Source organism: Papio anubis, chromosome 13 (assembly GCF_008728515.1).
Source record: "Papio anubis isolate 15944 chromosome 13, Panubis1.0, whole genome shotgun sequence".
NCBI classification, from domain to species: domain Eukaryota; kingdom Metazoa; phylum Chordata; class Mammalia; order Primates; family Cercopithecidae; genus Papio; species Papio anubis.
The window spans coordinates 27,859,461-27,872,437 of NC_044988.1; the positions used below are offsets into that span (position 1 = coordinate 27,859,461).

A 12,977-nucleotide genomic window follows, 5' to 3' on the forward strand; every position below is an offset into this window, starting at 1 on the left:
TGTGAGGGGTGGGGAATGGAGAAAGCCAATAAGCAATTAAACAAGTAGATATGTAGTTACAAATTATGCTGCGTGCTATGTATGTGCTGTCAGATTGAGCTGAAATTTGCAGTCATTTTTTAATTGACCCAGAACCAAAGGAATCAATAGCAGTTGTTTTTATGGTTATCTGAATATTCAGCTCATAACGACAGTTTGCACCACGTGACAGCCTCTCCCCTTCTTGTTTTTCCAGCCCAGTGGAGCAAAATGAGAGCGCAGTGAGCCAGGCCCAGCTTCTCTCCTAGCTGTCCCCGACTCCCACCATGAACCACTTGGAGGGGTCTGCGGAGGTGGAGGTGACCGACGAGGCAGCAGGTGGGGAGGTGAACGAGTCGGTGGAGGCCGACCTGGAGCACCCCGACGTAGAAGAGGAGCAGCAGCAGCCGCCACAGCAGCAGCACTATGCGGGCCGCCACCAGCGCGGGGGCGCCCTCGAGGACCTCCGCGCCCAGCTCGGCCAGGAGGAGGAGGAGCGTGGGGAATGCCTGGAGCGCTCAGCCAGCACCGAGAGCGGCTTCCACAACCACACGGACACCGCCGAGGGCGACGTGATCGCCGCGGCCCGCGACGGCTACGATGCGGAGCGTGCACAGGACCCCGAGGACGAGAGCGCCTACGCTGTGCAGTACCGGCCGGAGGCCGAGGAGTACACGGAGCAGGCGGAGGCCGAGCACGCCGAGGCCACGCACCGCCCTGCACTGCCCAACCACCTGCACTTCCACTCTTTGGAGCACGAGGAGGCCATGAACGCGGCCTACTCAGGCTATGTCTACACGCACCGGCTCTTCCACCGCGGCGAGGACGAGCCCTACGCTGAGCCCTACGCCGACTACGGCGGTCTTCAGGAGCACGTGTACGAGGAGATAGGGGACGCGCCGGAGCTGGACGCGCACGATGGCCTGCGGCTCTACGAGCAGGAGCCCGACGAGGCGGCCGCATACCGCCAGGAGGCCCTGGGCGCGCGGCTGCACCACTACGACGAACGCTCAGACGGCGAGTCTGACAGCCCCGAGAAGGAGGCCGAGTTCGCGCCCTATCCGCGCATGGACAGCTACGAGCAGGAGGAGGACATCGACCAGATCGTGGCCGAGGTCAAGCAGAGCATGAGCTCGCAGAGCCTCGACAAGGCGGCCGAGGACATGCCCGAGGCCGAGCAGGACCTGGAGCGACCCCCTACCCCGACCGGGGGTCGCCCCGACAGCCCCGGCCTGCAGGCACCGGCGGGGCAGCAGCGGGCGACAGGCCCCGCTGGCGGCGGCGAAGCAGGGCAGCGGTACAGCAAGGAGAAGCGCGATGCCATCTCGCTGGCCATCAAGGACATCAAGGAGGCCATCGAGGAGGTGAAAACCAGGACCATCCGTTCGCCTTACACCCCCGACGAGCCCAAAGAGCCCATCTGGGTCATGCGCCAGGACATTAGCCCCACCAGGGACTGTGACGACCAGAGGCCGATGGACGGAGATGTAAGTCGGTGCGGGTTCGGGCTTCCTCGGCCGCATGCGGCGGGAGGGAAGATGGCGCCCCATGGCCTTGTGTGCCCTTGGGTAGTGGCTTTATGGGAAGTGGTCTGTGGGGAGGCTAATAACTTTTCCACCCTAAGCCTCAGAAGCAGGTTGCACCTAAACTCTCAAATACCAGCGGGAGAGAAAGTGTTGAATGCACTCGTCAGATTGTTAGCGGGATGGCTTCAAATCAGTGCTTCCCACACTGTGCCTGGAGGCCTTGAGAGAAATGCTTTCTTGGGTACATTGCCCTCCACCCCTAGTTTCTGATTCAGAAAGAGTGGGGTGGGACCCGAGAATTTGTATTTCTAATGCCAAATGAAAAACAAGCCCTGATTGAGGAAGGAGAGACTTCCTTGGAAAGGGTTATTGCAAAGGGGAGAAAGATACTGTTTCATTATAGGGAGGAAGGACTGTTGCGGTAGGAGAACCTCTGACCTTAAGATCTTTAAGGGTCTCTAGGGTTAGGAACAAGGGGGAAGTTGTTTTATAGGGAGGAGTAGCCAAGTAGAAAGAACGGGGTGTGTGAAGGTGGCCTGAAAAGGGTGGGAGTTGAATGTGCCGTGGATCAGAGAATGTTTCTACCTGAGACCAGCGTTTTCTCAGGAGTGGTAGTATGCTGGCCAAAGTTCACGCACCTGGAGGAAGGAGAGACCCTTAACCAAAGTTTGGTTAGCAAGCAGTTCAGCTGATGGTTGGTGAAGAAAGAATGGAAATGTGGAGGGTCTGCGTCTGGCCTTGTCATAGGTAAACAAGAGGAGCATCCCTATCCCTGTTCTAAGTCAGAGGTGAAGGAGTTTCCCAGAACACAAAAGGATGGGAGTATTTCTTCATTTTGTTTCTCTGGTTCTCAGGTAAAGTTCAATGTTGTCACTAACAAGTTCCTAAAAATGCTGGTCCCAGGACCACAATTTGAGAACTGCCTTAAATCAATCCCTTGAAGATTTGGGATGGGTAGTGTGCCCTCTTTGGAGGAAATCCTTCCAAGCCTTTTTCTGCCAGGGGTTTCTGCAGTTTTGTTTGTTTGCTTGTTTGTTTGTTTGTTTGTTTGTTTTGTTTTGAGATGGAGTCTTGCTCTGTCACCCAGGCTGGAGCTCAGTGATGCGATCTCTGCTCACTGCAACCTCCGCCTCCTGGGTTCAAGCAATTCTACCTCAGTCTCCCGAGCAGCTTGGATTACAGGCAAGTGTCACCACGTCCAGCTAATTTTTGTATTTTTTAGTAGAGACGGGATTTCATAATGTTGGCCAGGCTGGTCTCGAACTGCTGGCCTCAAGTGATCCACTCACCTCAGCCTCCCCAAGTGCTGGGATTACAGATGTGAGCCACAGCATCTGGCCGGTTTCTGCAATTTTTTTGTTTCGGTTTGGTTTTTTGAGACAGAATTGTACTCTTTTTGCCCAGGCTTCAGTGGAATGGTGCGATCTTGGCTCACAGCAACCTCCACCTCCCAGGTTCAAGTGATTCTCCTGCCTCAGTCTCCTGAGTAGGTGGCATGACAGGCGCATCCACCATGCTCAACTAATTTTGTATTTTTAGTAGGGATGGGGTTTCACCATGTTGGCTAGGCTGGTCTTGAACTCCTGACCTCGGGTGATCTGCCTGCCTTGGCCTCCCAAAGTGCTGGGATCACAGGTGTGAAACACCCCGCCCGGCCTCTGCAGTTTTTTCACCCACCCTAGGCCTCATTGTGGGCTTCAGTAGGTGCATAATTTTCACATCTGGTTGTATCAGGTCATCCTTCCCACTTCACAAAAGATATGTATTCTGTTTTAAACCAAATTGTGTTTCATTGTGAAGAGCTACACAAAGTAATTGATGCCACTGTTGACATTTTCCATTTTTGAAATACCTAGGAAATGTTATAACATGGCAAGCTTAGGTGTCACTATCTGTTCAGAATATATCAGAAAGACTAACTTTTGCTCTGACTCCTTTGCTATAAAGATTCTCTCTGCTTCTACTCTCCCTTTCCATACTCTTGAATAATTTTTAAGCCTTTCATTTTAAAATGGATCTTAGAGTAAGATAAGGGTCAAGAGCTTATATTCAATTTCATTTAATTCTACATTTTATGATTGCACCAGGACGTTTCTCAATACATATCTTTGGAGTGAGAAACCATTATTGTAAGGTATTTGTTCATTTTACTTACACATAAAGAGCTATGCAGGTCAGAGTGGTAGCATTCACCTCCTCTTTAAGGAATAGTCAGCATTTGCTGTTAGCGGATTAGAAAAGGTTGGAAAGCAGTAGGGAAGGGAACTTCATTTCTCTCCAGCAAGGGGGCAGCATTGGGTCAGTGAGTTCAGACATGTCCTGTCTCTCTCTTTTCTAGGCTTCTGATTCAGTGAAAAACAGGTGCACTCACATGTAGAATTCTCCTTGACCTCCAGCTGTCTCCAGATTCCTCCCAGCTAGGAGGGATTGCAGCAAGCATTTTGCAAATGAGGTGGAAATAGAGCAGGTTTTCAAAAGTAGGGAGTTGGCAAAAGGCTGACTTCTGTATCCTTTTAGAAACCAGAGGAAAAAGCTGCAGGCACAGTTGGTCCAGATGCTGGCCTCTTCCTTCAGCTTTCTCCAGTGCGCCAGCTCCTTGAAATGACCTGGTTAACCAATTGCCCCTGCAGCCTCACAATGAGCCCACAGCACAGCCTATGGTAGGGCTAGAGGCTGGCTTTTATTCATTTGAACTAGGAGAACAACTTAACTCTCTTGCATGCTGTTTCATTCAAAAGGTAAAATTAATTATAGAACATTGTATGATGCTTTAGGAACCCACTGTGTCAGAAATTCAGCTTAATGCTAAGAAATCAGTATGGATCACTGGGTTATGAATAGTTAATATGAAGCGAAACTGAAAACCTGTGCTTTAGAGTATTCCAGCAGTCATTTTTAAACTATTTGTGGGTTGTATTTCATCTGTCATGCCATATTTATAGGAAAGACCTTCCTTTGCTGCCTCCTTTAATGGTCTTATGAGAATATAATGATATTATATTCTGTTGATTTCCATCTCAGCATCAAAAAATATTTACTGAACACTCATTCTCCATGTACGCTGTTATAGAAAATGGAAAGGTGTTTTAAAGCCATGTGGCCTGAAGTCTGTCTGGGTGGTACTTATTAGAAATGCAAGTTACTGCCCTTCCTTTCCAAACCAGAATACCTGATGTGGGGCTCAGTGATCTGGTTTTTTGTTTCATTTTATTTTATTTTGTTTTGTAAACTTTCTCTGAGATTCATGAGCATGTGAAAGATTGAGAACTAATGATTTAAAGGAAAAAATGTATTATCTGGGCACTTTCCCCATGTAAGTGCTGTGGATATAAGATTTAACTAAATCTTTTATTAGCACAGATAAAGTTTTAACAAAAAGAGCTATCTCACTGTGATTATGGTCAGCAGACCTGGAGAAATGGTATTCTTACAAAAGCAGTATTTTGAGTATTTGCATTCTCAAAGTGGCAAGATCAGAAACTATAATGAAGCAAATAAAAGGAGACAAAAAAACCTGTATTGCCATTTGTCACCCACCATTGCTAATTGCTAAATCTGCTTTTAACACTACTTTTAATTCCCCCAGAACTTAAGCACTTTTTTCTTGGAGCAAACTGGCATTTGTTTGCTGGTGAGTTGTATAGAGAGAGAAAACAGGATTGCTTATCCATAAGAGTTTACTGAACACATCTATTACATGCTCAGCACTGAGAGAAAATAACTGTGTTCTAAACATTTGAAAAAATACTTAATGTGCTTTTCTTCTAGTAAGGGGTTTCCATTTTCTAAATATGTGCTTGAGAAGTATCTCCCAATCCCCTTCTTGAAAAATATTGATAATGAAGACCTGTCCTTTTCCTTTTTTTGTTTTGTTTTGTTTTTGAGATGGAGTTTTGCTCTGTTGCCCAGGCTGGAGTGCAGTGGCGCAATCTTGGCTCACTGCAACCTCCGCCTCCCAGGCGCAAGCAATTCTCCTGTCTCAGCCTCCCAAGTAGCTGGGACTACAGGTGCATGCCACCATCCCCATCTAATTTTTGTATTTTTTAGAAGAGACGGGGTTTTGCCATATTGGCCAGGCTGGTCTTGAACTCCTGACCTCAGGTGATCCACCTGCTTCAGCCTCCCAAAATACTGGGATTACAGGCATGAGCCACCAAGCCCAGCCTGAAGACCAGTTCTGAAAACCCATAGCCTACTGATCTGTCTATAGGCAACAGAATCATTCAAGAACAGAGTCACAGTAGACTCAGGGAGATTGATGCTAGCAAGCACATGGTGTAAACTGGATGGTTTTGGCTACTTTAAGTGGTGTGGTATATAGCTTGAGATGATGTTTATCTCTTCTCCCTCCTAGAATTCCAGTAAAATAATAAAAAGCACAAACGCTGACAGAGGAAACAGTAACAGATGAGCACAACAAAATTTGACAACACCCAAGTGGTAACTGGCTGTGATGGAAGGGTTAGTGTGCCCCAGGATTTCCAGTTATTTTATTTTTTCAAACACGGAGAAGACTGCACTTCCTCATCCTCTAGAAGTTAAGCATGGCCAGGGAAATGTGAGCCCTGAAGTGTACTGCTTCCAAGTGGGAGCAGCTAAGACCATGCTTTCTTCCCCGGTGGAAACAAACCCCAAAGCCTTATGTTAAGGGGGCAGCCTCACAAGATGGCTGTGCCCCTGTCAGCACAGGTCCTGTGAAACCACAATGAGTAGGGCTCCCTGGGACATGTATTCTGAGAGAGGAATCAACCTTTATCGTTTTAAGCCACAGAGATTTTTGGGGTGGTTTGTTATCACCGCACAGCCTGGTCCATCCTGACTAACACACTGATGAGGTTTCTGTTTTCTGTCTTCTGCCAAGTGTTTGTGAGGATGTGTGCAGTAGACACCCCCCAAAAAAGACTTAGGAATTTGAGACACAGATACCTCAGGTGGCAGAAATATGAGGAGTATGGCTGAAAACAAGAAGAGGATTATTTGGAAGCCTCTCACAGGAGACATTAAACTTCCTGGTGCCTTCTCCAACCCATGAAGCCAGGCGACTCCTCCTGTCCGCAGAAGATGGGAGGCTTCTGTAAGGAAAGGGTGAACCAGAGGAGCACTGAAACTGGGGACATCGCAACAGTTGGAAATGGAAACAAGGTACCTTGGGAAACACAGGGCCCACTAAGCAGCGAGACCCAGAGAATGCCTTACAACTCTTAGTTGTCAGGCTTAGAATCCAACCCACTCAGGACCCCTAGTCCCCAGCAGATGAGTGTATTCCTCTCTGAGGTAACAGGCCCAAGAGAAAATACTACAGATACTAATGTTTGGGGGTTTCCCAGTATACCACTTGGCTTTCCACCTGATCACCCCATAGTGACGGCTCCTGCATCATAAGCAATGATCTTCCAGTAGGCTTTTTGGGGGATTTACTCTTAAGTATGAGTGAACAGCCAAGGATCACCAGACATTTAAAGAACATCTCTCACATCAAAGACAAAGACATAAAGCAAATGGAAAGTCACTTGGAGAAATCAAGGCAGCAAAATTGAGGAAATCTTCAAAACAGTAAAACAAGTATGGCAAAAGTAGTAGGAACAAAGATAAAACAGAAGGGGAAATAATGAAAGACCATGTCCTGGAGGCAAAGAACACAGGAACTTCCAGATTAAAAGAGTCTGCTGGGTACCTATCTAGAATAATGAAATAGAAAAGACCCACAGAAGTTTCAGAACAGGAGGGAGAAAGAGAAGATTGTACAGGCTTTCGAGAAATAAAACCAACAATGATCAGGAAGCACAATGATGTTGGACTTTTCACAAGCAACACTGGAAACCGGGGGACCTACAGCCAGTCTATCTTCAATTCAGTGTGAAGGTGCAATAAAGATGTTTTCAGACATGCATGGTCCCAGAAAATTTACCTCACATGCACCCTTTCTCAGGAAACTACTGGAGGATTGCTCTTCTTGCATGGGAGCATAAACCAAGAAAAAAGATGCAAGATCCAGGAAACAGGGAACCCAACCTGGGAATGCAGCAGAGAGAATCTCCAGGTGATGGGAAAGGAGATCCCAGGATCACAATGGTGCAGAAGTCCAGTCACCAATCCCGTGTGGCCTGCCACTCGCAGGGTTCCAGTTAGTCTCTAGAAAGAGTGGAACTGAGAGATTTCCTGATAAATTTATGCCACCAGGAGTTTTAGATGGTTTTAGGAGAGTTTGGCATAAGTTATTGATCAGTCCATAGAAGACTAAGCAAACGGAAAAACAATTCCATTATTTACCTCAGTAAAAGCAATTGTTATATTGGCAAGAAATGCAATAATAATATGCGTTGTAGCTCAGCAGGGAAGAGTATAGTCTTCAGAACACAAGCACTGAATATTGATTAACCAGAAATTGTAATATTGAGAGGATGAGGGTGCATGTAACATGAAAGAGGTAAACCTTAATTGTTTATAGGAGAGCCAGGAAATAATATCTAAAATTGAAAAACCAAGGTAAGGCAGTATAAACATGCTATTTATGAATATGGAAATAAGTACCAGGGAAAAATGCTAGAAGAGCGGGACCATGGCATGGGAGGGAGAGCGAAGACTTCGATTTTTGCCATAAACTGCATGATATCATTTGACTTTTAAAATTACATTCATGTATTTCTTTGCTTTAATTGAAAAATATGCAAGAGTAGAAATCCTTTAGAGATGACTCACAAAGGAACCATCTCATTGTTACTGCTTTCCTGGAGACACAAAGGCAAACACTTCTGTACATTTTGTGCACAATTTCTAAGAAACAACTGCTTTATTAACTATGTTATGTGGTAAGATGAGTGCACTAAGTTTTTAATTTCCTGCAGTGTTTGTGTTAAGCACACACACTTGCATTTGACTTACATGACACACATAAGAGTAAAGAAATAAAAAGTAGGTCAAGGCGGGAACTGTACTACTTAAGGTGAAGAACGCTAATTGGTAAATGAATTTACACCTTGAAAATGAAAAACCTGAAGAGTGCAGGAGCGGTGGACTTGATAGTGTGCTTAGTTTGGAAAGCACAGAACAGTTATGGGAAGGATAGCAGCAAGAATACTAACTGCAGTGGGAGCGATGCTTGCTGAGGTGAAATGTGATGCGTTCATTTCTCGTCGGGTTTGTATACTTATGTAGGTTAATGGTCTTTACTTCAAAAATGAAATGTTTTTGAGATGACTTCTTTTACCAGGGTGCATTTAGTGGCCCATTCTGCAACTTAGGATCCGCAGTAAAGTGTCATTTCTGTCCGTGGGGAATAATGCTCTAAGAGACCTTAGTTGTCAATAACAACAACAAAGTGAGGCGTTTTTCTGTGAACTGTGAGAACCTAATGCAACTGGAGTAATTTTTTTAAAGATTTAACGATCTTACTGGTACACCTTTAAAATGAAAAGGCTTCACCTTGAAATCCCATTTGAGGAGTAAATGATTCATTTCAATCAAGAAAAAAAAACAAAAGGAGATGGGAGAATGTTTGCTTTTGATCTCACCACCTGGATTGGAAGTATTGCCTCCAATTATTTTAACTTGTCTTGAGAGTTTCACCTGTCAGTTCAGCTCTAGGCAAGACGTGTTGCCTGGCAGATGTCTCCCCCACTGACATCAGACCATCACCACCTAGAAATCACCAGAGCAAAACTTGTCTGGTGATCTGCATACCAGAAGGCAAGTTCTCCAGTTACTTTGTGCTCTGTAGAATAAAAGAAAGTGATGGAGAAGATTGATCTTTTTTAACCCTCTGGGCTCCAATTTTTTTCTCTTTGCCTGACCCCTTTCCCAAGAGGAATCTTTCTCAACTTTTTTGATGGATTGTCTCACCAGACATTATATATGTGAAACTGCCAAGAAGTGATGGGACAAACAACATGGAAAGAAATGGACGATTTAGCGAGAGAGAATTTTGTTGTCAGTTTCCAGTTGGAGTTGCAGCTCATAGGCCACAGTTCGGGCGTCTGACATGCTTGCTGAATAAGTGTATGCTCAATAAACTGCCCAGTAGTCTTTAGAAAAATTGTGTCCTCTGCCCCAACTATGCACTCTTTAGAGACAGTCTCACTGTGTGACCCAAGCTGGAGTGCAAGGATACAATTCTAGCTCACTGCAGCCTCACACTTCTGGGCTCAAGCAATCCTCCTGCCTCAACCTACGTAGTAGCTAGGGCTACAGGTGCATACCATCATGCCCAGCTAATTAGTGTGTGTGTGTGTGTGCGCGCGCGCGCGTGCATGTGTGTATGTTTGTGTGTGCATGTGTGTTTTGTACAGACAGAGTGTTGTTATGTTGCCCAGGCTGGTCTCAAACTCCTGGCCTCAAGCATTGGCCTCTCAAAGTGTCATATTACAGGCATGAGCCACCATGCCCAGCCACTCTCATTTTTTCTATGATAAGTGTACTGGGGCTGTATTGGAGAGGAAGGGAAGGTGCTGGGAGAGGAACAGATATGTCATGATAATTGAATTTCATATGTAACCCAGTTGTATCCTGGAGCCCATGTTGTCCTGGAAGTTATGAAATGTGATTTGAGTATAAACATAATCATCTTTAAAATGAAAAATACTCCAATTACACGTGTAACTGGCAGCATGTTCTGAGTCCAAAAATGTAGTTTCTCAATCCACTTGTTTTGAAACAGTCTTCGCTGACTGCTTTCTTGAGAGCAGCCATAAGAGAGGAGGATTTCTGTTTAGACACAGGCCTCTTCACTCCCCTGAGGAGTTCCACTTGCAGTTTTTCTCATATTGAGACAACAGACATTCAACTTGACAGGCCTAGCTGACCCCTTGGTCAGACCCTACCCATGGGATACCAACAAGTAAGTAAATAAGTCTGGTAATGGATTGAAGGAGATTTGGAGCCAGTCTGAACATTTTGGCCCCAGTTTACCCAGAAGGAGTAGCTGAAAATAGACGACTTTTTGTGACCCAGGAGAATTATGAAATGTGATTTGACTATAAATGTGATCATCTTTAAAATGAAAAATGCTAAATGTCTTTATGCTTATCTGGACTGGCCTCTACTCCGTGCTTCTAACCTTGCGGATCTCGTCTCTAACCAGGTCACAGTCCGATTAAATAAAGTCAGGGCCTCGCTCTCTAAACAGATTTCAAGGCCCCAGACTTCTTGATTAGAGCCTTTGGAGGTTGGTTCTTGGCTCGGGTATTAATGAGATTCAGTCAAAATTGGTAAGCACTGGCTTAGGCTGTGGACGAGAGTTTAACACTCAATTCTTTAGGATCTCATTTTCCACTTTTCTTGCACGCGTTAACCTGTTGCCTCTGTAATTCACTATCGGCGTCTCATCCTTCTGTATCTCCCTCAGAGCAAGTCACACAGATGTGCTGCTCAGAGTGTCCACTGTATGTAAATCTTTGGCTCACAGTTGATCTGCTGCAGTCCCCTTGAGTTGGCCACCTGCTTTCCTCCCAGGCTTCAGTTTCCTCATCGGTAAAATGAGTTAATCAGATTTCTGTCCCAGGGTAGCTATGAGAGAAAATGGTTTTGCAGATATTGAATCCTATATGGAAATGTGAAATAAGAATCACAAGTTTGATGTGTCAGTTACATTTGGAAGTCAAAGCTCACTTAACATTTGGGGTTGGTCACTGGCGAACTGAATTAGGGGACTGGCCTTTAGCAGCCCTTCCTCACCCTCTCTGGGCTGGTGTTTCCTTTCTGCTGTCCTCAGCACTCAGATCCCCCCCTGGGCTGCCCAGCCTGGTCAGGCACTCAGGTGACCCTAGTTCTCAGCTTCCACCTTAAGTAGCATTATACCGTCAGCCTTTTCTTCCAGGGTTGGTCTGATTAAGTCAAACTAAACTGCTAATTAGTGATAATGGCAACATGCACTGCACCTCCAGATAACATTTACCTTTTATTGGCATTTTACTCCTGATTCCAGACACCACTGGAGAAAGTATTTTGAAGCAGGAAACCATTTCAGCACTAATGCTTCTTAATCAGAAACCAGCCGCTCTCCTGCTGAGACAGAGATATTGTCAAAATCCTGGGAAGTGAGGGCTTGGTGTGAACTCTTGCCCTGATCATGTGTACTTTTACATCCACATTATTTTTTAATTCCAAGAAAAATGTTACAGTGAGGGTGTAGGAGCACCATGGCTTCATCTGGGACCTTGATTTTCTTGCTGTTACCCCCTCCCTGCCCTGAATTCAGCATGCCACCGACATGGATTTTTTTTTTTTTTTTTTTGACCGTTGCTAGGAGACTTCTGATCAAGGTCAAGTGCACATGCTAATTCATTAAGACTTGTTAGCAGCATCTTATCCTGTCGACCTTGCTGTTGTGTTGTCAAGCTTACAAGGACAAGTGAAAAGAACTGTCTTGCTGCCAAAGGATTCCATTTTTTGTGAAGGATTCTTGTTAAGCTATTCTGAACTGAGAGATTTCCTCTTGCTGATTACACCTTGCAGAGTTCTGGCCAGACAAAATTTTTCCAGGATGTGGTTAGCAAAGGATGAAGTTGAAATGGGATCTGAAATCAAGTAGACAGAATTTGGAATTAATATGTGTTCAGTTGGAGCCCTGTTTCCCCAAGTGGATCGATTCTTGGCTGAAATGTGATGTACTCTTAGGGAAGGGAAGAAGGGTGGTTCTAGGATAGTTATCCCCAGTCTGTGTGTGGTGTTAAGAGGAAAAACACTCCAAGCATCCTTATCTCTGATTTTCCCCTTACCTGCTACAGAAGAGTATACATTCCAGTGTCGGCTCTAAAACCAACTTTGTTTTCTTGTATGATCCAGACTGTTTAGAAAAATGGGGCTGGCAGACCCTCTAAGTCAACATCCCAGAAGCTTATTCAGAAGCATAACCTTAGAACCAAAGGACCCGCTGCCAGGGCAGCAGGAATGGAACCCAGTGTATTTTCCAGGCAGACCTCAGAAAAGGATGGGAAACTTCTTACACAAGCAAATAGTATCAGAGATATGTGTTCTCAACCATCTGCTATGCAAAGTGATTGAGCTGAGCTGTCATAGCTGTTTCTCTGCTAATACCTTTGTGTTTTGTTGAACACCAGCTATATATAGGAATAAGAAATACGGCCTCAAAGCTATGCTGTTCCTTGTTTTGCCAGTGAACTAGAGAGAGGTTGTGACTACTGTCCTTAGTCAAAAGTTGAAAGTACATCTTACAATTTATCATCCACTCATTCAATAAACATTTTTAGAACTCTCTGACACTTGGCATCTTGCTTCATAAAGTATGCAGGATAAGAAGGTCATGGAGTCTGATAGCAAGATGGAAGTCATGGTTTTTTGTAACCCAGTCACAGGTGATATCCTGTCATCTTTGCTGTATTTTATTGCTTAGAGTAAGTCACTCCACCGTGCTCCCTCCCCAGGGAGGAGATTTACCCAAGAGGCTGAATACCAGGAGGTAGAGATGATTGGGAGCCA

General features: G+C 45.3%; 1 protein-coding gene across 3 annotated transcripts in view; it reads left to right on the forward strand.

Moving 5' to 3' along the window:
- APBA1 (amyloid beta precursor protein binding family A member 1) overlaps positions 1–12,977 on the forward strand; it is a 225,626-nt gene that overhangs the window by 154,481 nt on the left and 58,168 nt on the right. For all 3 annotated transcript variants that reach the window (XM_021927537.2, XM_021927539.2, XM_021927538.2), the window contains exon 2: positions 236–1,505. In XM_021927537.2, the coding sequence (XP_021783229.2) occupies positions 306–1,505 (1,200 nt within the window). In that variant the 5' untranslated portion in view covers positions 236–305. The remainder of the gene's footprint in view (positions 1–235; positions 1,506–12,977) is intronic.